This window comes from Falco peregrinus, chromosome 6 (assembly GCF_023634155.1).
Source record: "Falco peregrinus isolate bFalPer1 chromosome 6, bFalPer1.pri, whole genome shotgun sequence".
Lineage (NCBI taxonomy): Eukaryota > Metazoa > Chordata > Aves > Falconiformes > Falconidae > Falco > Falco peregrinus.
In genome coordinates, this window is record NC_073726.1 from 55,523,748 (window position 1) to 55,548,217 (window position 24,470).

Consider the following 24,470-nt stretch of genomic DNA (forward strand, 5'->3'; position numbering starts at 1 on the left):
CCCACAGATCTCCTGTGACTCAGTACCTCTCAGCATGGTGACCCTCTCCAGGCATTTTGGGAGGGATACAGTGCATACCCAGTGACCCATGCTGGTGAGCAGCATCAGCTGCTGCTGGGACAGACTCAGCTGCCAGCCAGAACAGAAAGTGGGACAAACAGCACTTGCCGCTTGCGTGGGCATTGGGTGGGATTAGTTTCCATCCAAGAGAAAGGCTTGGAATTCATGGCTCCAGTGCACCCAAAAGGGCACAGCAGAGACAGCAGTAAACCCCCTCTGAGGGATGGAGATGCATGTCAGTTACCAAAGACATTGCAGCTTCCATTTGTCATTGCTGTTTCCACCCTGCGTTCACTCTGCAATCACTTTGGTAGCTGTGACATGCAGAGGTCTCTGTTAACTTTCAGAGCTCCATCATGCCTGCTTTTTGGCCTGTGACATGGATATTACCTCTTCATTGAGCCACGAAGGTGACAGCACTGGACTGGAACAAGCAGATGGCAGGCAGCGCAAGGAACCTCTATAAGCAGCAGTGCAGCCCACAAGTGTTCACTGCCTGATCAGAACTGGTCTGCCCAGCTGCACCACTGCTCCTGAGTCACATGGAGCCCATCCTTGCTACAAAACCTGGAGTGTTCAAAGGAGATCAGTACCTCCCTTACCCTCCTCCCTGGCCACTTTTCTTACAGAGAAAAGGACTCCACAGCCAGCCAGATAGAGCTGCTGGTGGTGCCTGGTGGGAACTGCTGCTCTGCAAGTGGTCCACGAGGCAGAAGGGCCTCTTTCCGCATCACCTGTAGAAAAACATCACCAGCTTAAGGATTATAACCAGCTATAAGAGATGTAACTCAGGTACTGCATAGGAGTTCCTAACATGTACCTTGCTGCCTTTTTAGCCGCAATAATACAAATGGGATGTCAGAGTGGCCCATCACCCTGCCTGTATATTGCTCACCCCAACACATACACAGCAGCACTGTGAAGAGGAGCAGACCCTGCACTCGGAAGGCTTTTGACTGTTCTTCTGGAAGTGATGAAGATGACGGTGCCCCTTGCTCCTTTGTGTTTCATCTTGACCCAGTATGCTCATACTGAACCTAGCCACCACAAAGTTATTGTTGCAGGTTATTCAGCCTGTGCCTCATTTTGCTCAGTTTCACACTCTAGTGCAATTTGGACCAGTATTATAAAGTAGATCCACACCCTTGCATATCACAGGAGACATAACATTTGTTCTCAGCCAGGCGGTACCTACAGCTCTGGGGTTCCCTTTAAGCTTCAGTCCAAGGTTCAAAAATCCTCTCAAATAATTATATCTTCCTAAGCATTTCTTCAGTTCACCTCCAAAAGTCCTAATTCTTCACCTGTGAGCACTCTTTACCAGTCTGCCATGTCCTTTGCTTGAATTCGTTCATTCTTATTTTTTTGTCCAGTTGATCTTATATGTCACAGGGATGGTGGTACCCAGACACACCTATCGAATTCAAGCAATCATTTCATGCTGTTGCAACATTGTGCTGATTTTTGCTCCACAGTCACAAAGCATCACCCTTTATAAGCACATTTGAAGTAAAAAAAGCCCAGGCTTTTAATTCTTTGTACTATCTAATCCTCAGAGCCAGGCAATGTGGTGAATGCTCTCTTTCTCCTCCCCCTTGTCTAGCTCATGTCTTCCCCGACACTCCCAACATGGAGCTGCACAGGGACATAACACCTCTGTCTTTGACTGGTACCTCAGACCAGTCAGGAAGTTCCTCAGTCCCACAGCACTGCTGGGACTACACTAAAGCGATCCCTTGCCATAGGATTTGAGGCGAATCCTCTCAGCAATGAGAACCTTCAGCTTTCGCTGCCATTACCACTTATAGGGCCTCTCCAGGGGTGAAATATGGCTCTGAGATTTGTGGATGCGAGAGGGACATCAGCATCTGAATATCTCTAAATGACACTGGTTGCCTTTTCCCCCGCTAAGTGCTATATCATGTTGCAAGCTCTTCTCCAGATCTCTGTCTGCTGTCCCTGTTAAGTTGCTTCCAGCTTTATTTCTTTTGCAAGTTCCAAAGGCTCCCGCCCTATGAATAGCTAACTTTGGGTTTATTTCCCCCCAGATAATAGGTTTGCATTTTTCCAGTTTGAATCTTGTGTTATTATTTCCTGCCCATATCCTGCCTCAAACACAAGGGAGCCACGAAAGTGGTGACTGTACATCACAAAAGGAGAAGGAATGGAGTCATGAAAATTTTTGTGTTAGCGAATGCATAAGGCACAGAAAGGGAATGTGTGTGTATGGGGGGAAGCAAAGCATAATTCATGTTCCCTCTCAAAAGATGAATGGACAGCTGGCCTGAAGCAGGGAAGCAGGTAGCAAGGAAGAGAGCTTAGCTCAATGCTCAGTCTTAGCGCTGAGGGAAGAGGTTTCTCCCCTCACAAATTTGTCTTTATCACCAGTATCTTGACTTGGTGGCACTGCTTCAATCCCTGATTCAAAATCAGAAAGACTGCCATGAAGTCAGTGCGAGTTGTTCCAGTTTTATGCTGCTGCAGATAAACTCAGAAGCTGGCCCATGGTGTGGCACATGTAAATGTTTCCTGTTTCAGAAGGGAACCATGCTTCTGCAGTCACAAGAATCATTTCCCTCTTTGTCAGGGAATAAAAAAACAAACCTAGAGATCATCCCCTCCCTTCTGCCATGCAACAGCAACAGGAGGGAGAGGACTTCCCATCCTTCTGCCAGCCCTCTGCACTTTGCTCAGTGACTTGAAGCTCAGAGATGCTTCCTTTGTTGGCTGCATCACCCATGGTGTTCAGCCATCTCTCCCCTGCTCTGCCCCTGTCAATGACCAGCCTCTTTCCACCTCAGCTACACTTCCCTGTTTTCCTTCTCCTCCCTCCTGACTATGCACTGAGCTTGGCTCTTTTCCCCTCCACCAACCCCTCCCCTCACTAGGAGACCATTACAGGTACTACTGCCCTCGCTAGCAAGCCTTCCCTGGGCTTTTCTTTCAGTTTAGTTGAGTAACTGATTTGACCAATGGCAGGTCCATTGCACTCTGCCATTTATCTTCCTAGGTTATCACTCTCCCTTCCTGCATGCAGAGCCTGTGACACTGCAATGTTACTTAAATAAATGCATCCTGAGATTAAAAAAAAAAAAAAGCAAGATACTGCAGAACGTGAGAAGCAAGTACAGTTAGCCTTCACGCACCCTCCACACGTTATCTCTGGTTGCAGAGGGAGATCCTACAACTTTCTCAAGACACCAATATATGCTCTAAGAAGAAAGGCCAGCAAACCCTGAGCAGGACTAATACGTGCAAACAGCCCATGGGAGCAGCAGGTAAACAGAAAGATTTCTCATTGTCAAACCTCAACCACAGTGCAAATGGCACTTGCTGTTGCCTGGGCCTCTTAGCTGACATCTGTTTCTACAGCCAATGACACAGTTGCAGTCCAGGATGCAGGATGGTCATGCAGCTAATTCCCTTTGTCAGCACTGAATGAAAGGAGAACAATAAGGCACTGCTAACTCATGCCATTTCTTGGTGCTTGCACAATATTTTTTTTCTCCACTAACATGGTAAAATCTGTTGGTGAAGCAACCAGTAGCATATACTACAAAATACAGCTGCCACAGAAGGCAGAAGTAGAAAGGAGCCAGAAGCGGGAGAAAGCAATAAAGAAAACCTCCTTGGTTGCCATCATGGATGAGAGAGGCCTTCAGGTGCAGGTGGAGAATACCACCAGCCACTATCTCTTTGATGTGGAATGGGAGAGGTTCTTGGGAAAAGTGACAGCTCAGATGGGTCTGCCAGGGCAGAGCTACCAGTTGCACATTACAGGCAAATGTCTTCAGCTGAGCTGTTTTAATGGAAAAAAAGGAAGAGGTTGAGGTAGAGGTTAAAGGGAAAATGAGATGTGGAGTGCAGTTCCCTCGGTCTCATAAAAGCAGGGGAAGACTGCCTCATTTCAGCTGGCTCTCATCAAAATACACCTTCTTTTGCTCCAGAGCATGGAAGAAAGTTGTTTTCTTGGGTTCACATTTCTGTTCCCAACACCAGCCAGCTCATGCTGCCTCCTCTAAGTGTTCAGAACCTCAGCCTGAGGATCACATTCAAGCCCACCCAACAGAGCCTGGGAAGGCAAGGCCTTTTGGACTAACTGACCCCCTGAAAAATAGTCCAAGCCCCTCAGCCCGATATGAGTGGATTGCCATTTACCCAGCCTGCCAGAATCTCCAGATTTGCTGCAGAGACCACAATGTGAATGTCAGTACTCTAAGACAGTGTGAGATGTCAGTCTGCCCACTGCACAGAGGAATCACAATCCATGCTCATCTCCCCTTCCAACATAAGAACAAAGCGTATGGTCCTTTTCACATGGTAGGACAAAATGAAATTCTAATCACTGTGGAAATTATGGTAGGAATGGTCTCCTTATCTCATGCCCATGTTCATCTTTTATTCCTGTTCTGAAACAAGGTAAGTTTTGGGGCTTCCCAGATGTGGTAGGTGGGATGCAGAGAATGCATTCTGGCATAGACTGCACTCATAACACTCAAGTACTAGAGGGAACTATTGCAGTTCTTGGATGTTACAGCTCTGTGACAAACCATTCCTACACAAATGCTATAAAGCCAGGGGATTTTCAACACTGTACCTATCACCCACTTTCAAAAGATCAGTCAGTCTGGAAGTCCAGACTGTGATTTCAGAAAAAATCAGATGTAGATGTTTCTGTAGGTTTTGTTCTTCATACAGTTTACCAAAGTACTTGGGTGAGAGATCATACCTGCCACCCCCCCAAAAAAAAAACCCAACAAAAATCCCCCACAACCCGACCCCCCAAAAAAACTGTGCACAGGAAGAGTTACATTTGTTCAGTGTTGACTGCAATCCACTCCTTTCTTGTACCACTGAGCTTGTAAAGTCAGCTCCCCTAAGTACTGGAAGCCTAGCAGTCCTTGTGGGGACAGGAACATGACAAGACACATTAGAGAAATGACCAAAACCATCAAGGTGTGACTTCCAGTATCTGCTTCCTCAGAACTAAGTGAAGCTATAAATAAGGGAACCATCACCCTTTCCTCTCCAGTGGATGAATGCTCCCATTTGAAGCCCTGCAGGGTCATGTGTGACAAATGCAGTTTATCATATGGCTCTGAGATGTATCAGATGTCTCTGCAAATTACTGTATCACATGGATAACCCCAGGATACACACACAAACACATCAGTTACACCACTACAGAGCAGTATGAAACTTGTTGGTTTCTATTTTTTTAAACCCACACATTATCTCAGGCTCAACCCTGCCTTCTTCATATCATGACAAGTGGAGAAGTAGCAAACACCATGGAGCATATCCCTTCCACTAGTCCTGCAACCAGCCAGCAGGACATTGTACAAAGTTAAGAGCATGTGTAAGAGAGGAAAGGGTTTAAGTTTCTTTATGAGAAAAGACATTTTGTTTAGACTGGGGGTGGGGGTGGGGTGGGGGGAGGGACATGGGGCTTAATATGCAGTGTGTGTTTGCAGATAGTTATTCAGAAAAGCATGTCTAAATAGCATATATTGAATTCCTGTTGAATTTGTATTTGAAAGCATCCCATAGCATGGGAACTCAGCTACACACCTCTCCCAAGCATAGATTCTGGCATCTGAAGAAAGTGCAGAGACACCATGGACTATTTCCCCTGGCACGTTCTAGAAACAATCTGTTCTGGATGCTTCCAGCTGAGCCTGACCATACCTCCCCCACCCCTAACTTCACACCCTGTCTCCCACTCCCTATCATCCATTCCTCCTTTGATCTGGGCTTGCGAAAGCAAAATGTTTGTCTTATCTAATGTCACTGTGGATGCTCATCTTGTTACAGCACGGGCTACTGTTTACATACAGTAGTGATGTCTACATAGGTGTGGGGCATGGCAAAACAAGCAGACATACAGCAGCTGCAAGCTGCTTATTTGGGAAGAGCTTCAGCAAAAGCATGGCACGCACGGGAAAGCTTCACCCTTTCATCGCCTGTGGAAATGCCAGCCCAGATTCCCACAGCTCAAATTCTCGTGGCTTTGACCTGACCACCTCCTATTAGTTGGCTGGAGGCATTCAGAAAAGCCTGTGAAATGAGTGGTGCTTGGGTCAAGGGACACCATAGATTATGGTGTGGGCATCTTAGGCAATTCAACTTTAGTGTGTCAAACTGGCAGCATGCTTTAGACCTTTGATGCCATGATGAGACTTTTCACGTCACGGGTTTTCTATTGCAACCTGCCTTATGAAAAGCACACACCCTAAAGGGAGAAGTTGCCGCAGGCACACAGAATTAGCCTCTTCTTAAGATGGGTGGATAGATCTGGTTCTCCGTCACACACGCATAAAGGCTTATTGAGCTAATGCTTCCTCCACAGACAAACAGCTACAGAAAATATGACAAATCTTATCAACTTGAAATGTTCTCCTACCTTTACCTATTGGTAGGAAGTTCTCTCATTTCTACCCTGTCTCCCTGTCCAGATGAGAGGTGGAAATATCCCAATGAGCTACCAATCTGCTCAGTGGAAGCTGAGCTCTCCCCTGACCTCATCATACCCTGTCATTAGTGGGGTACCCTCACTTGCTTAAACTATCATCTTGCCATTGCAGCATTGCTCCCCAACATGAGCAGCTGTCTGCACCTTTGGTCACTTGACACTCGCTGTTACCCCCTCACACCTGGCTTGACAGGTATAACAACAAGGATGAAGCTAGTTGCTGGCAGGGTACCAGTGCTCCTCCAGGGCCACAGTCACAATTGGCCTGTCTGGTTACTTTTCTTTACTCTGCTGGCTGGGCACCAACACGTCCAGATGGAGAGCCAGGAAGCAATGCTCCTGTGGGCAAGCTGCTGCTGATGCTGCAGAACCCTGCTGCCTCCCTGTGAAGTGTCTGATGTTGGCCATTGCCTGACATGGCCTCCCAGGCTAGAGAGCAATTTGTACAAAACAAGTTTGCTCTTTCTGAAAAAAAAATGCTTTGCCAGTCACAGGTCACTTCATACCCAACTTCATAGGGGGCTCCACTGTTGTTGCCCCCCATGAGTGTGTTTGAGATGCAGGTGTTTTGGCTGCTGTGTCTCAGATAAGCAATTCTGTGAGTGTGCAAGCAGCTGCAGGTGGGCAGTCACTTGTGAACAGGTCTGGGGCAGCGGATGCTTCACCACAACTGAACTGTGGCCCAAAGAGTCTGCTTTGGGACCCTGTGTTCAGTATTTTGCATGGAGCTGAGCATCCCTCACTCCAGTAAACTCTGCTGGGAGAACAGGGAATGGCAAATGGACAGTGCAGCTCAATGCAAACGTCAGCTCCTTCTGCAGGGTAAGCAAATACATTTTCCTTTTCCTAGATATCGTCTTCATGTACACCACCAAGATGCACGTTCTAACCCATAGCTATTAAACATAGTTAGGCTTATTCTATCCTCAAGGAACACATATTGGTCTTTATTTTCCATCAGTGGTAAAATTCCCATGGGATTGTCAGGGCACAATGTCTTTGCCCACTGTATGTGTCATTTTTGCTGCCGTTTTATCCATAACTGTTTTAAGCAGGCTGCTAATAGTCTAAAATTAGACTAGACACATATCAACTGCACAGAGAAGGAATAATCTGAAAAATAGCAAGGTCTTTTAATTTGTGTAGACTTCAAAGAGCACCAGCTTCATCTTTCAAATAAAGGCAATCCAGTGTCCTCCTCATTAAAGTGGGAAAGGCCTTTGCCAGGTAGTTTATCAGTATCTGCTTATTTATTTCTGGGCCCCTGGAAAAGCAAGCTTGATTCCTTGCAGTAGCAGATCACCAACTCTATCACAATATGGATCACATTTTAACCCAGATGCTTTCTGATAAACTTCCTCCCCCTTCACCCACATCTCAAGCACATCCCCACTCAATCTTGCCTGTAACATCCATGAGACAGCTACACCAGTCAATTCTCTGCAAATGTAAAGGATCTATTTGTAGAAGTCTTTAAGATGACAAGAAATGCTGACCTTAGAAAACTGCGAATCACAAACTCCTTATTTCATCTTCTTTGCCTTTCTTTTCTCACTCCATGGATGCAAACCACCACCGCCCGGCCAACTTGTTCCAGAGTAACCACCAGGCCAGAGCTGCATTTTGAGCATCTCTGCTCCTTGGTATATTCCCAAAAGTCTTGCCCATGTCAATGTCAAGGGTCCGATTTGCACTTCCCGCGCTGCCCACCTCCATGACTTCTCTGCGCAGCACAGCAGCACAGGGAGGGGGTGCAGTGACTCACCCAGCCTCACCATGTCCCCTGCCAACCGGCTCTTTGTTTGTTTGAGTGATTGTATTGTTGAAGTCCCGTTGCCACATTTGTAACCATACTTTTTTTTTTTTTTTTTTTTTTTTAATATGACAACCAGAAGTTCAGTTTTATAAACAGATGCTGTTGTGGGCCTCTATTACTCAGCTGGATCAGCGTCAGTCGTTTTTCCAGGCTGCGGTCTCTGTGCGGCACACTGAGTCAGAGGCAGCCCTGCACACATCTCTTTGACTCGCTGGTTTCCTCCCAGCGACTCTTGACTCCCCGCCAACAAAGCAGGGCGTAGCTCATTAATTCCTCTCCCCCCCCCCCCCCCCTCACCCCCCCCTCTCCCTCTCTTTAAAGGCAGACTGATTCATAGTAACTCCTTTAAAACAGAGTGGAAAGACACCACCCTCCCGCACCAGCGGAGGAAACTTAAACCACCAGCAGGTCACTCCCCTGCACTGCAGCTCTGCGCTCCGGGACACAGCACCGCAGCTCCACACGATCCTGCTCCCGCAAGTGCTAGGACCAGCCCCAGCCCGCACGGTAAGAGCTGCTCTCGAAAATCCTCAGCAACTTTTCTCCCTCACTGGCGGCTGCTCCTCTCATCCAGCAGCTCCAGCCTGCTTTTCTTTTCCACTCCGCCACTTCTCTTCAACTTGGCACATGAGCCGGCTATGGGACACACCTTAACCTTTCAGCTTTAGCTTTGAAATCCAGCTGTGTTACGGGTCAATGCGACATTGCAAAGCGTCCCAGCTGCAACTGTAGAGTGCTGGCATCAGCGATATTATTTTTGCCTCCGGGGCATGTGCAGCGAGGGCGCAGGCACAGGGTGCCCAGCTTGGGCCAGCCCTGCCGCAGGAGCTGCTGTGTGTTTTTCAAGTAGTATTGCTTACAAACGTGGGAAAGTGCCTGCTTGAAATTAAGGCTGCTGGTTCAGCATTTCTGGCTCTCACTTGCATTTTTCTGCAAGTCTGTCTCCCCTCCATCAGTGGTTTGCCAAGCTTTAAATTAAAACCACGACAGTCATTCCAAGTGAAGTCCGAGAGGCCTCAAAGGTGCAGACTTTGGGGTACAGTGGAAAGGACCTCTCTTTTTCTGTTGGGAGTCCCAGCTCCTGAGGCTGAAGCCAAGCCCTAGTTCTTACACAAAGCCACACGATGGGTAGAAATGCATGCTATGCCTTCCTTGGCAGCACAGACCCTAGAGTGGGGAGCACTGAGAGGTGAGGTGAGGGAGCGGGTGGAATTTCTAAGAGCACTGGGGCTGCATGGTGGGGTGTGTGTGTGGGAGGTGCTGATGGGAAGTGTAGGATTGCAGAGATTGGCAATTTTCCCTATTCACCTGCCTTTTTCCACACAACCACCCCCTCCCTCTCTCCTCTCCTTCACCAGTTCTCTCACTTCATCTGTCTGCTATGGTCTGTATCCTGCGGTCAAATCTGAACTATTTTTGAGGTCTGAGAAAGAGAGTGCAGCAAAGCCAGTTTGTTGGCACCAGGCTTTGGTTCCTGTTGCAGGAACCCAGCCCACCTCTGCACAGTTTCATGGATCTGAAAGAGACTGAAACAGTATTTAGCCCAGTCCAGCTGGGAATGGCTGCAGCTCTGGCTGCTGCTGTGGACAGTTGCTATATGAGTGGCCAAGAAGCTGAGCTGACCTTAACCTTGTGGCAGAAGGATGGATTTAGTGAATTTCGAGGTCCCCTCTGGCACTATTGCTTGAGGTTTGGTCATGCAGGGAGTCCCTCCTATCTAAGAAAAAGATGTTTGAGCGGTAGGGAAGCTGACCAAGGCAGCAAGTATTTCCAGGTCAGTGAGCAATGCATCTGGGTAGAAAGTGTTTTTGGAAGTTGTCATTTACCATGATTAACAATGAAATTGGTTGGGGGTGGGGGGTGGGATGCTGTGGTCACAGAGCAACTCTCACTCAAAAGCTTTGCATTCCTCAAGGCACCTCTGAAAGCAGTCTTGCTGAGGAACTACGCACTTCACATTTCTGGACAGAGTGGGATTCTTTTCTGAGCAAACACACAAGAAGGAGCTGGGTATGAAGAGTGTGAAAACTTGGAGTCTGTTAGCTGTTGTTCCTATGATAACAAGGGTTCAAGTGAGCCGAACATCTCCACCCAGCCCACCTCACACAGCCACCAAACATGGGGACTGTGGACTGAAAGAGTGCAGGCTTAAAGGCAGCTTATTTCTATTTGCTGCCTTGGGGATCAGCATAGGAAAAGGATCAAAATTGAGGTATCTTACTATCACTAATGCTGTGGTGCCTGGAAGCACAGACTGAAATACAGCTCCTTCATGTGAGGCGCTCTATACCCACCCAAGGAGTTCCTCCCAGTAGGCTCCCATGGAAGCTCCCCCCAGCTATGAGTAATCATTTAAACGTGGCATGCAGTCTGAGCCATTCACCCAGGCTACCCTCGTGTTAGAGCTGGGCATCGCCAGCCAGGAACAGATGCCATCCTGAGGCAGACATTTGAGAAAGGGAGTCCAGCCACACCCAAGGACACATCGATGGAGGAGGGACTTGGGATCTTGTGGAGAAACACCCAGTTTTGGAGTGGGTGCCTCAGAGCTGCAGGGTTGTTAGTGCTCCCCCGTACCCTGCTGAGGACAGAGAACCCAGGGCTTGGAAAACCGGCCCTGCTGGCCTAGCCGGTGGTCTTTGAATTTTGCAGTGTGCGAGTAATGCAAGTGCATGCAGGTATTACTGTTTGGTGGCCTGGGGTAGAGCAGAGGTTGTATTTTGAAACAGTTCTGGGAGATCTGCTGATAATAGCCAGCCTGTTTTTGGTAAAAGGCCCACCTCAGGGCCTTGTTTGTAATGAGACAGGAGATTTGCTGCAAGCACAAATCCTTCTCTCTGTTCATCACCCTCCGAGCAGCAAGGCTGGCACATGGCACTCAGCCTGCGCCTGCTTGAGTTTCCTCAGAGCAAAAGCAGGAGGTTTGGCAGGGTACAGCCTGCTTCCCTAGTCCTGCCTGTTCACAGGGGGCTTCACAGGGCCCATCAACCCCAGGCAGTCGCTGTGATGCCCCTTCCATGGCACATTTCCACTTGCTCACTTCCCCGCAGTTCCCTTTGCCTGCTGGACCAGTCCTCACTTTACCGAGTGCTACACCCGATGGCAAAGGGGGAGGCACCTGATGACGGGCTAGGATTTGCCTTTGGATACTCAAGTGCCCCACAAGGCAAGAAATAGCATTACTAGACCCATTTGATCTCAGTAGGCTCCTGTGCCTGTACTCTTCAATAGGGAGGTGACAGTACTGTCATCCAACAAAACACAGGGCAGGCTTCAGGGCGTGGCACTCCTCATTATTTTTTTCTTCTTCCTGTTCTCCTGCAAAAAAAATAATGAAAAGGGAATAAAAGACAATATTCCTTTACCCTTTCTTCAAGGCAGGGAGAAATAAGAGACACAGAGGTGCTCTTTTACACCTCCAAAAGGGAGGGCAAGGAAGGGAATTTCCTATCTCCCCATCTGAAGATGGATACTTAATACTTCATGGGTCTTTCCTGCTGAGGCAAAGCAGCATGCACAGAAAAAGAGACTCTTCTCCATGGGCCTGCTTTTTTGACAGCCTCTGCCAGGACTGGTAATTAACTGGTAGCCACACTCCTGTAATACGGGCCCTGAATAAATGTGCTGAAGCATCAGCTCAAATGTGACTACACAGATCCTCTGTCAGAGCCAGTCCACACCCAGTCATCCCATAGCACGATACGGGTCCTGCAGCAGTTCCTTATATAAACTGCCCAGAAGGAAATCTAGAGTGCCTCTGTTCTTAAACTGCTTTCTGCTGTTACACTGTAGGGAGGGCAGCAAAGCAGCACGTCTAGGGGCTGCCATCTGGAGCATCATTTCCTCACACCCCATTGGGAGAGTTTTGGAAAGTACCTTCCTAGTTAGAACAGCTGAACAAAGGAGACCCTGGCCAGATTTGAAGCTCCACACACCCTCCTCCTCCTTAACTGTTTGTAGCAGGGTAGAGAGTACAGGGAAGTGACTCTCTCCATGGAGTACATGGAAGACCAAACGTAGCCCATGCCTTGTCATGGTAGGGAGGGACGGTTAGGACAACTCAGCTCTAGAACCCACGTTGCCCAAGAAAGTGACCAGTTTGCCAAGCTCATAATTAAGATCTATCCCTTTTCCCCTATGACAACCAGTCTGTACTGCAGGCATGGAGAGACACCCACAATGAGAGCCCAGGGACAGATCCTGGGCTAGGTCATCCCCAACCATGCAAAGAAATGCAGTGAACTATGAGCATTGGAGCGGCTGATGGCAGGTGAGCAGTGACTCATGCGGAAGGTTTGGCTCCTAATCCTGGCATTGCTGGATTAGAGGAAATCTGGGCTGAGGACCTTTGCTGTCCTTTTGCCCTTGCAGGGCAGAGACTGCTCAAGGAGGAGAGTTGCGAAAGCAGCTGCCACGACTGGGTCCAGTGTCCACATTCTTCTCATTCCAGAGAGACATCTCCCCCACAGGCTCCAGCAGGCCTCTGGAAAGGACACTGAGAGCCATGGGAGCAAGAGGGGAGAGCTGCAAAATGCAAGCAGGCTAGTCAGGGGGTTGCTGAAGACCAGCTCCAGGTACATGGACCACTGCTGAAGGAAAGCTGGACTCTGAGACTGGCACAGCCACTGGTTGTGCCAGCTCAGGCAGCTGAGGCAACCTGCCTGCTAGCTGGCCTATAGCAGCTGCAACAAGGCCAGAGTGCTGTGTCCTGACAGATGCCTTGTGGAAAGCCATTTCTGCATGTAATATGAGCTAGAATGACCCTTAGACCATTCTGTCAGCCCATGCTAATCACAGGTGCATGAAGCCCTCTTGAAGCCAGGAGGGGCGTTTTACCTCACAACCACCTTTACCCCACCCTGCACAGCACACTGACCAACTTCAGGCTGCACAGCATTGTCTTGCTTCTGCTTTATACTCATGCCCCTGCTCCTCGTAGTCCATCACTTGTGCACTGTAGGTCAAAAGAAGGAGCTATCACACAATTTTGCAATTCAATCCTGCACAGTCTTTTCCAAGCTCACTTGCAGGAACAAGGACACCCTGCAGGCAGACTGACCCAAAAACTCAGACTGTTTAGATGCCTAAGTTGCATTGATCTCAGTATTTTGTAGGTTGTACTGGCGTGTTCATAGATTTTGCAGTCTTGAGAAAGAGTCACTAACTGATAAGGAGCCACTTCTTTTTCAGTTACCCTCCCTTGAAAAAAAAACCCAAACAAAACCAAAACGGAAGATCCTTGCAAAACTATGTAAATCAGAGAACTGCAGTTTTAATTTAAAAATGCAGCTAAAAGCACAGCTGATGTGAGCTCCACAGACCTTCCACCTCTATCTAAAGCCTGTTGTAAGGAGGAAAAAGCAGGAAGCCCCACCAGAAATGATCTGTGCACTTTTGCTCACACCACACTGTAACTTGAATTTTCTTGTCAGAGCTGTCAGATGGTTTCTCCCACGTGGGCACTGTCAGTGTCAAAGTCACACAGATAAATATGCGCACTCATAAGGAAGCCACGCATGGGTACACATGCAGACAAACACACACTCAACACACATGGTTCAGCTCTGCTCACAGGGAAACCACAGATGCACACTCCCATTCATAGAGGGAGCCACGCAGAGCTGCAGATGCACACCCCTACACACACCACGTCATCGCCCAGACTGTCAGTCCTCCCACAAAAGTTTCTTGCATATGTTGGCATCTTGTCTAAACCCCTGCAAGTCCCAGCAACTCCTGTGTCTAATTAACCCACCCAGGGACCATCTGACACTCTAAGGGTTGAGCGTGCTCCCCATTGCACCTCCAAAAGTGCAGAGGAACACTTCTGTGCTTCCACTAGCTCTGAGGTCCCCTTCCCCACCCCTCCCTCTTAACTTGCCGCCCATCAGCCCCAGCCCTTCCTTGGCGTGTCTAGTGTGAGTGACAGATTTCCTCCAGCAGTGGCTGCTGGCTGCCTGCCAGGCCCCAGGCTGCTGTCTCTTCCCCTTCCTACTACCAAGAGAGCTTTGGAGTTTCAGTTGATGTTGTCACATGGCTGAGCACTCGAGGGTGGTTTCTTCTGCAGAAAATGCCAATTTCTCACTGTCTGCCCTAGGAGCTCCGATATTTCCCCACTCTCATATGAATCACAAGCATGAGAGCTGGAAAAGCCTTGTGTGTCATCTTTTGTGACTCCGCCTTGCATCTCTCAGTAAATGGAGGTTCGTTTCCAAGGGTGGATTCTTGAGGACTTTTGGTCCCACAAGAAATGATTCATATTCTGGGGTTTAACAACTCTGCTGGGAAGGCAATTCCCCTGATCCCTTGGAGACCATACCACCAGAAAATACTTCGCAAGCACCAGACAAAATCTTCAATTTTCTTAAGCTTATTTTCAGTTGTAGTATACCTCAGGCTGCTCTACACTTCCCTTTTGATTGAAATTCATCTGCTACTTTTACAGCCTTGCTGTATCCCATGTGATCACCACAGCCACCACCCATGCGTGCACAAAATCTTCTCACTGCCATAAACCAGAGGCTCCACAGGCCTCCATGTGCCCACACACACCTCCTGCCCAACCCTTTTCCCACACATGCGAAATCTCTTTCCACAGGCACCAGCCTACTCATCCACATGTCTATAAAAAGCATCTGACTTGTAAGTTGAGTCAGGCCAGTCTGTCAAAACCAGGTTGTCAACAGCAGTGCTGGCATACAGTGGTTTATAAAAGCCTGGAGTCAGCAAGGACTCTGGATTCAGCTGGATCTGAAGCAAGAAACAGAGCAAAGGGTGAAAGCAAAAGGATACTTCCCTGTGGTTGTTTAAAGTTGTCATGTTTCTAGTAACAATGTGATGGGTCCGAAGTCACTGGGCCACCAGGATATTACAGAGATCTTCACATCTTTTCATCCTGCCAGGTGACCCAGGGCACGATGAGGACTCATATCACACACAGTGACAAGGTATGCACTTGTAGCAGGGCTAAGATGCAGGCAGGGCCTCAGCTCAGTCAAAGGCAGATCTACAAATTCTGCGGAAGGTTTTATCCCACTCTGAGGTTTCCCTTGCTGGTAGCACCATGGCAGCATTGCTATTTGTAGGTTGGCTTTGCAATAAGGAATGTACCAGTGACAGAGGTGGCAGTTTGTGGCTGTCTCAAACAATGTCAAACAGCTTTTATTTTCTGTCCCATCCTCTCCAATTCCCCCCTTCCTTTCCAAGTGGCCTTGGCCCTGATTCAAACACCAGTATTCCTGGTGTGACCCAGTGCCACCACAGACAGTGGCCAGGTTCATGTGCTTTCTCTAAATATTGGACCTCCTTCTGTCACCATCAGAGACAGCGCACTGGCTGAGACAGACCACTGGTTTGACTTACTACTGCATTCCTTATATTCTGTGGTGGCAGCTGGGGAAGGCAGAATTGTTTTCATCTCAGTTGCTTTAAATCTATGGAGATTTTTATTGACATTCTGGTCAAAAACATTTGCTTTTACCCCAAAATGCCATCTTTCCCTTGTTGAAAAATTGAATGTATGAAACCCAAGGGACTTCAGCTGAAAAACTGACTTTTAGAGGAGTCAGAGGCCACCACGGTGCTCACAGGTGGTTGATTTAGCTGTCCTTTGCTCACTGGATACTATGGGCTACTTTAGGCTATTGGCTGAGTTCTCCCCTCAGCCAGCATCTCTGAGAGTATGCCTCATCAACTTACCCTGGGAGAGGTCGTTCCAAGCAGGAACCTCAGTTCAGAGAGGAGAATGAGAATGGGAGTCAGATGAGCTAGATCCCTTGGGAACACTTCAGATCTGAAATATTTCAGATTCAGTTGAGAGTGCTCTGGTTTTTCACCCCAAACAGCCCGATCGTTCCTGCAGAAACATCCTGCACTTTTCCCCTCTACTCCTTTCACTGCAGTGCACTTTCTGCCAGATGCAAAGGACCACTACCTAATCTGGCTTACCCTCTTGAGGAACCCACTCCCTGTATTTGAGGAACTATACTGTTGGCCTTTGTCATATCTCCAAGTGGTACTTTGCATTCCATCCTGATGCTTTGCTAAGCAGCAAACAAGGGCAACAAGTCACTTCTCCGGATTGCCCTCCAGACAGAAGGATCCAAAACACTGAAGTAGATGGAGTGGTGATATGGGTGGCTACACTTTATCTGCATGAGAAGGCTTTGTCTTAGTTTTTAATGAGTAGTGCTTGCCTGCTTGAACTTGAACTAAGGTGCAGCAGAGCTATGTGTTCTTGCCCAATATGTGTACTCCTTCATGGTTAGAAAATAGTCTTTACACAGATATGTCTGTCATGCTTATCTGTAGGCTTTTTTGTGCTGAAGGCTGTTATGGTGATTGTTATTCATGGTTTTTGTTGGTGTGGCTTGTTATTTCTCCTCATCCATCATCCCAGGAAAAAGAAAACTCAGTCCACTGTCATCAGCGCAAGATCTTCTCTTGACTCACACAGGCTGTCCAGCAGGTGCATGACCTTCACTCCTCCTTCCCCACCAGCATGTCCTACCTCAGTAGTCATTTTGCTTTCATGTCTCAGCTCTGTTTTTCTTGGCTTAGCTGGGGTCCCTCCTCTGAAAGGCATGCCAGGAGGCTCAATGCAGGATTCACAACCTGGTTGCTTGACTGGTTTTTGAGAAGCAGTCCTAAAATTGGCAGGGTGTCCTGAACACTTGCAGGGTTAAATAATTGTGGTTTTGGGAGCTTTGGGGTGAGTCAGTGGAAAAAACTGGCAGCTCTAGGAAGGCTAAGACTGACTCATAGCCCAAGAAGAGCCTGAGGAGCTCCAAATCCAGCTACAGTTTAGGTAGGGGAATGGAAGAAAAGGCATTTGCGTGCAATTGTGTCCTATTGCTCTAGCAATGCGACCCCACCCTGTAACGGAGAAAGATGTCTCACACTTAACAAACGGAAAGCTCATCCGGTCAGTCACTAGTGGTCTGCCAGCTTCTCTGTCTAATGGGAGGAAAAGTGCGTGCTGTACTGTCAGAGACAGAGATGACTATTTCAATGCCATTCGTTCACCCACTGCTCCTTTGGGATTGTTCTCTAGTGTTTTATCTAAAAGGCAGGGAGAGATGAAGGAAGGGGAAAGCAAATGAATAGAAAAGGAGGCTTGTGCCTTAACTCACTAAGTATCAAAACTAAGCTGTGAGCACATATCTCCGAGGGAGTTTGCATTTGATAGTGTGTGTATTCAGGGAGAGGTGCTGACGTTCTCAGGAAGTAGGTGCACTGAAAGCACCTGAACTAACAGTGCTCTCAAGCAGTGTGAGAATGGGGCAGAAAGAGCAAAGGGAATAAAGGATTTGGTTTTGTCCTTAGCGTATTGGTCGAAGTTCTGGGTGTGGGGCTTTTTTTTACATTGAAAAGTAACATTTACCCCTCATTTTAATTTCTGAATGCAAACAGAAGATGCATTTAAAAGGACTGTTCTAGTCCCTTAGGGTGTCATGAAAGCAAGTTTTTAGTCTTTCAAGTACAGGGCTTTTTTGAAGGTCCTCAAAATAATTGGCAAAAAACTGCTGAATGAGTTTTTAAAGAGGCCATGGAAAAATACATCCATCTGTGAAAGAGGAAAGTTTAGCCACTCTTCAGTAAAGGCCAATTTCAGAGAAGGCAAATTTACCACCATTTGGTGTGTGCATACCAATACACTATGGTGGCAAGAGTACTCATTACAGTTTGTGTAGTCAAAGGGATGGGAAGATTTGACTCAGAGGCTCTATTCCAGGCACCTGCTGCAGTGATATCACCTAGTCATGGCAACAGCAATAGTTCCTCAGTTCATGGTACAGTGTCTATATCAGTTGACATCCAGCATTTTGAAACACTCGTTCCTTTTGCAGTCAATGGAAAGAAGGGGTTTAATGCTCATGTCGGATGTGTTCCTGTGGTAGCCTGCATATAATATTGAGAACCTGGATTTTAGCAATCCTGAACTCATCAATGACTGTCACTACAGTCAGAGAGGAACTCCTGAGAAGTCTGTACTTTCTCCAAGATCATCACTAAAGAAAGTACTTCTTTAGCAGAAGGTACAAGAAGCTAGGGCACAGTGACCAGGCCATCCAGGCGAATCAAGCCATAGGGCATGAGTTTGCTATAGGACACCCTAAAGCAGACAAGTAAGCCTGGCCCATGTTCAGCAAGCTAATCAACTCCAGAGAGTTCTCCCAGGTGAAAGAAACCTCAGAGCAAACAAGCTATTGCTGAGAGAAGAGGACCAGTTACCAAACCTAGTCTGCCCTTCTAAGGAGCGGCCTCATTTGGGTCGGAGGAGTGGCCTAACAGAGCTGGTTCCTTGAAATCCTGAACTCAAGGAATTCCTCCTGGTCATCAGCTAATGCTTAACTGGACAAAGAACCACTGATGAGAAGCCTGTCTGCCTGCTCTGGTTTGAGAAACTGTATCCAAAGCAGTGCAAGGAATAGCTGTAGAACTTTACAGGGATACACTCCAACACATGGCCACAATGAGAGAAAAGACAGGAGTGGAGAAGGTGGAGTCATTGAGTAAAAGCACCACATTTATGAGACTTTACAAAGCCTTTCGTTACAGTTTGCGTGAAAGACATCATAAAGTATAATTGTGTGGTTCTATGACAATGTTACCACATCCTGTACAAATGGTGACAGCATCAAATCTTATCTAAGTCACCTGGACCAAAATAACTTGGTAACCAACATTCATCATGTACTTGATACTGCTCTTCAGTACCAGCACTACCAAGAGAAAGAGCACCACAGCCCTGTGAAACTTTCTAGGAAACAATCTTTCACTGGCCAGAGCGGACCCAGTAACTCTTCTTCCCCATTTCTGTGGCTGTACCGCACAATTACTAATAAATGCCTGGTAGGAGGGAGAATATACTCACTCACTTTGTGTGAATTGTCTGCACTCTCTCAGCTTAGATTTGTTCCTTGTATTTTGAGTATTCAGGGGAGAAGTCAGCAGCTTTGACAAACATGAGAGCTGTCTAAAACCCATTCCCCTCCCTTTCAAATCACATATTCATCAATGACAGGGAATCTTACAAAAAGTAAAAGTTTGCAGGGTACAGAGGCAAAAAAACCCAAAACAAACCAGAGGGCAATTTGTGCTACTGGATAATCTTATTTTAGTAATAATGTGATCTGCACGCCTAAAGTTTTAAAAGGGAAAAAGGCAGTTTTCATTGCAAACCTAAGCATCTTCCTCTGCTCTAGAACACCTCAGTGGGCATTTCTGTTCTGGTTATTCTCTTCTTCACGCAATGGAACGACCCGTTGAGTAGGGGCAGCCCTCCAGTCCACTCTCCGCTGCTGCTCAACAGCTGATGTGCCCAGGACCACACAGTCTTCCACTCCACACCACCTGTCTGTGTTCCAGACCAGCTGGAGGAGGTGGTGCCATGAGAGGGAAAGGGAGAACAGGAAAATCTTTCCTGACCTCTGTGAATCCTGTGGGCAAAAGCTGCTCTTCCTGGAGTGTAGTCCTGGAGTATGTCATTTTTACTTTACATAACCACACACCAATTTAAGTATCTTGTATTTATAGTCAGGCTATTTTTAAAATGCCCTCAAGCTAACTACCCCTGCTCTAAATCTCCTCCCAGACTAGTTCCTTTACCAGGCTGTCTTTAACCTTTTGAGCAACTGACTCCCTTGCAGATTTTGACAAAGGTTTTAGTGATGTTTTTTGTGACTGCATGGTTCCAGAAAGGATTTTAAATCAACCTGTTTTCTTACATGTAAATAAAGTAATGTAATGCTATTCTTTGATTCAGCCCTTCCCTTTACCTTCTCCCTCTGCTCTTGTTCTCCTCCAGAGTTCTCTGTATCAGTGACGCCACCTAGAAGGGACCCAAGATGTTGGTGCTTCTGGCTGGAATCTTTGTGGTTCACATTGCCACTGTCATCATGCTCTTTGTCTCCACCATTGCCAACGTAAGTAGAGACCACACGGGACAAGACACGGCTGGTGCCCTCCGCAGCAGTAGCCAGCCCTTTATACAGCTGGCAGGGGGACAGGCGGGTGGGGGCTCAGGTCTATAGGTGAGGGACACCCGCTCAGAGCTGTGAGTAAATATGAAGCAGTGATGGGCGTTCTCAGCAAGCAGAAAGGCAGCCGGGGTGGTAAAGGAGGCAGCCTCTACCTGCCAGCCCCCTTTCCCAAATCCCGGTGCCAGCAGCACCTCAACACTCTTTATCAAAAGAGCGCCGTGAGGAGCAGGGAAGGTCAGTCGATGACAGCTCTGAAGCGGTATTTATCATCCCATCTGGCAGCCAGGCTGCTGCACAACTGGGCGCCTCCCCCCCCCCCCATGCCTGCCCGCTCCGACGGCAGCGCCGGGGGCTGGGGGCCGCTGCAAGCCCAAGCCGAGGGGCGCGGCCGGCGCCCCCCGCCCGCCGGGAAACCCGGGGCGAGGGTGACCCCTGGCGGCTCGGCGGGGCGGCGCGGCCGGGGTCTCCCCGCGCCTCCTGCCCGGCGCCGGAGGCTGTCGGGGGTCCCTCGCACCCGCCCGGGCGGCTCCTTCGCTCCGGCGTGCCTGCCTGCCGCCTCGCGCGGGGGTTTGGGGAGGGGATGGCCTGGGCCGTTTCCCCCCCATCATGGGAGCAGACTGCCCCAGTGTTTCACCTGGACCAAATGCCTCCTGGCCGTGGAAGCCTGCGTCATCTCCTACCCGCTTCGCCTGTTCATCTGCTGCCGACACGTGCTGCCTTTTTCAGCTCTGTCTCGTGGCACTTAGGCTGCTCTTGCTTCCCTTATGGTTTAGTCTGACAACTGGGCGGAAGAGCAAGGAAGCCTCCCTTCACCCTTGACACCACTGTTTCATCCTGTTTCAGGTTTGGATGGTGGATATTACCAACTTTGGAACAATCTCATCAGGACTCTGGCTACAGTGTAACAAGACCTGTGATCAGCTGCCACTCAGAGGTGGCAATGATGGTAAGTTAGGTCTGCATTTTCATCGTGGTGATAAATTGCAGGACAGTAGTGCACAATACCAAGGCTGAATCCCGACCTTCTCAAATCTATTCCCTGTGTGTTCACAGCTTCCCTCAAAGCCGTGCAAGCCTTTATGATCCTCTCGATCATTTTCTCCGTCATTGCACTTGTCATGTTCATTGTCCAGCTGTTCACCCTGGAGAAAGGCAAACGGTTCTACATCACTGGAGCCATCATGCTGGTTTGCTGTAAGTATGTGTGCCTTTCGATGGCTGTGCACGCGTCCCACTGCCGCACCTCTGCCACACATGGCCATCAGGGGAGGTTGTCAGCCAGCTAAATGTTTCCAGTGGCCCAATTCTTGTGATAAAAAAAAGCACTGGGGAACTGGAAAGTGTTCGGTTTTTTTCACTGTATATAATGAAAGTATTTCCAGATTTTCATTAGAAAAGCCCAATAGGTTTTTCAAAACACCTTTGAAACACAACAAAAAAAGATTCAAGTATTTTGGAGGCCAGGGGAATAAACAGTTAGACAACTACTGCTCATGGGATTCAACACAGGACCAAACTGCCTGCAGATCTTATTACTGATTTCCTCCTAACAAAGGTTTATTCCCCATGGCACTCACTAAACAAGCCCCGAGTGTCTTATGTCATCATGTCTACAAGAGAAATACTCCATAAATAAGCCTAATGGGCAGCAGCCCCTCTCTTATGTGGCACAAGACATGCATTACAATCTCAGGGGACAACAGTATTTCAGAAGTCCTGCAGCAATGCTGGTTTCTGTGCATTTTCCAACTCTTTTCTCCCTTCCTTCCCACAGGGATGTGCATTCTGATTGGAGCCTCCATTTACACAGCTCGGTTCACAGGCAAGCTGTCCTACGCACGTTCTCACCACGGCTACTGCTTCATATTGGCCTGGATCTGCTTTTGCTTCAGTTTCATTATCAGCATCCTCTATCTTGTTCTTAGGAAAAAATAAGGCTGATGGGAGTCCAGGGGAGAGGGTTGGCTACTGGGAATGGGGAAGAATTGCTCTGCTGAGAGAACTGTTGGGCCAATAGGCAGAAACAGCTACCATCATCACCACTGCTACCACCACAGAAAAATCACTAACAAAGCTAGAATCCTCAGAAACTCCTTCACCAAAGAGAGGGAGAAACAGCTCCAACTGATCTAGCACTGCTGGGGCTGTTGCACCAGAAATCTGCAAGCGACCCAGACAGCTCTTCTCCTTTTCTGCAAAGTCATGTCATACTTTCACAAAGCTTCAAGTTCAGCAGTGATGATTGAAGGGCACCACAAAACCAAGGGCTGCATCTTTCTCCCTTCCTAAAGCCCTTCTTACTTACATTTCCGTGTGCCTTGTGGGTTGGGCAGTGAGGCTTATGACCCCTTTTTTTGTCCGTTGAAATGAAAGGGATGGGCCTTTTGTTACATTTATACATACATATATATATATGCACATATGTGAAAGACATTAAATTGAGAAGAAACCCAACAGAAATCAGATTAACTTCGTATTAAAATATCTACAGAAAAAAGGCAGCAATTTTTTTTCTGTTCTGTTTACTATTTGACATTCCCATGGTTGAATCAGATACAGGTAGGAAGGGCAAATATAAAGGCATGGATGACAGGGGGCAGGGAGAGAGAGAAAGTGTTGGTGAAGATACACAGGGGTTCCTAATTACAGAGGATGCAGTTGCTCAGTGATGCACATGCAGAGAGGGAATCAGCTGGGTGTGTGTCTACACTAAAATCTTCTGTTCAGCTCCAGAACATGCTAACAACATTGCAACATTGCAGGTCTTTACTGAGACGAGTCCTTATCTGTAGACAGGGTTTTTTTCCCACACTGTCACCCAGTACATGGTATTAATTGAGAGCCCCACCTTGTGACACAGCTCATCTCAAAGGCAAATGATACTGCTTAGCAGAGGAAATGTGTTCCCTAATGACAGATTAGGAGAGATGAGGCAGGGCTTGTGAGTTCTGCTCCTTGCTGCACAACCTTAGGCCAGTCACTTTACGTGGTGCTTTTCCGTCTGCCAAATTCTTCCATAAAACTATACCTACCTCCAAGGTTGCTGAGAGATTTTGAGTCTGCTTTGTAATACAAGGTCCCCATGTGAAAGGCTGGCATGGGAAAGTAAGGCATTGGTACTGCTGCAACCCACAAATTTCTGGCAGTTTAAAGAATCTCAGTCACATGTGGCATTTGTAAGGGACAAGAGGTCAAAACTTCCTGTGACTCCATCCACAACTAAAAGGCAGAGAGTATAAAAAAAATTACAGGTGCAGATTCTGCATGGATGCTATTTACCTCTCTCTCTCTCTCTCTTTCTCTTTCTGTTACATGTTCTTCTTATGTACACTTTATCAATTTGGTGGATATATTCTAGTACTGTATGTTGCTGTTTCATTAACAAAGGTTATTTCATACATAGTCATTGTAAATATTTTTAAATGCATATTTTTAACTTTGAGGGTAAAAAAATAAAATCTGATTCCCTTTATTATAAAGAGTTTTGCTCTGGGTTTTTTTTTATTAGTATTAACAGATATGTTTTCATATGTTAACAGAAGCATTTGCTGTTCTCACTGAATCAAAGCTCACCCCCTTAAGATAACACAGAAGTACCCTGTTCTCCTGCTTGTCGGTATATGAGATTTCCTGTTCTGGAGGGGAGGAGGAAGCAGAACAACTCCCAGAGCTCCTGTTTCAGGCTCTCTGCAAGCTCAAGCAGGTAGCATGAGCAATGGTAACACTCAGTCCCAGAGCCAGGCTTTGCTTCACACCCAGCAGAGCTGGAAATGTGTTTTCTCACTCTGTCAGAATCTCATCTCTGTGGAAGCTGGTGCTTAATATGCTGCAGAATTTATTACGTCTTAGACCAACCCTTAGCACAAGTGAGTCCCAAAGCAAAATCACCGAGGTGTTTGCCTGGGCCACATGAGTTGGTGTAGCTGCTGTGTCCTTATCATTGTCTGGCCAAACACCTCAGCAGCTCTAGAGCTCGAGCAGAGTCCAAAGCCAAGGACACAGGCAGATCTCAGCAAACCTGGGGCACAATCCTGTGAGCTCTGAGGTGAGGTAAGGCCTAGCGGGAATTAGCTGGGTGGGAAATTTTGCTTTATCAATTAATCCACTTTAGGGAGAGCTAAGACATTCTGATTGAGGG

General features: G+C 47.6%; 1 protein-coding gene across 1 annotated transcript; it reads left to right on the forward strand.

The window, feature by feature from the left end:
- The first annotated feature begins 8,676 nt into the window (after positions 1 to 8,676).
- On the forward strand, positions 8,677 to 23,811 carry EMP1 (epithelial membrane protein 1). Its single transcript, XM_005237385.4, has 5 exons — positions 8,677 to 8,855; positions 20,158 to 20,275; positions 21,176 to 21,278; positions 21,386 to 21,526; positions 22,107 to 23,811. Exons 2-5 carry the CDS (start codon positions 20,198 to 20,200, stop codon positions 22,265 to 22,267), a joined length of 483 nt encoding a protein of 160 aa, XP_005237442.1. The 5' UTR covers positions 8,677 to 8,855; positions 20,158 to 20,197; the 3' UTR covers positions 22,268 to 23,811.
- Positions 23,812 to 24,470: the final 659 nt, after the last annotated feature.

Bases quoted from the DNA above. Each gene is read 5' to 3' on its own strand.
- EMP1 (XM_005237385.4), top strand. From the start codon at position 20,198: ATGTTGGTGCTTCTGGCTGGAATCTTTGTGGTTCACATTGCCACTGTC. The intron at 20,276-21,175 runs GTAAGTAGAGAC...ATCCTGTTTCAG, and splicing joins TTGTCTCCACCATTGCCAAC to GTTTGGATGGTGGATATTAC. The intron at 21,279-21,385 runs GTAAGTTAGGTC...GTGTGTTCACAG, and splicing joins ACTCAGAGGTGGCAATGATG to CTTCCCTCAAAGCCGTGCAA.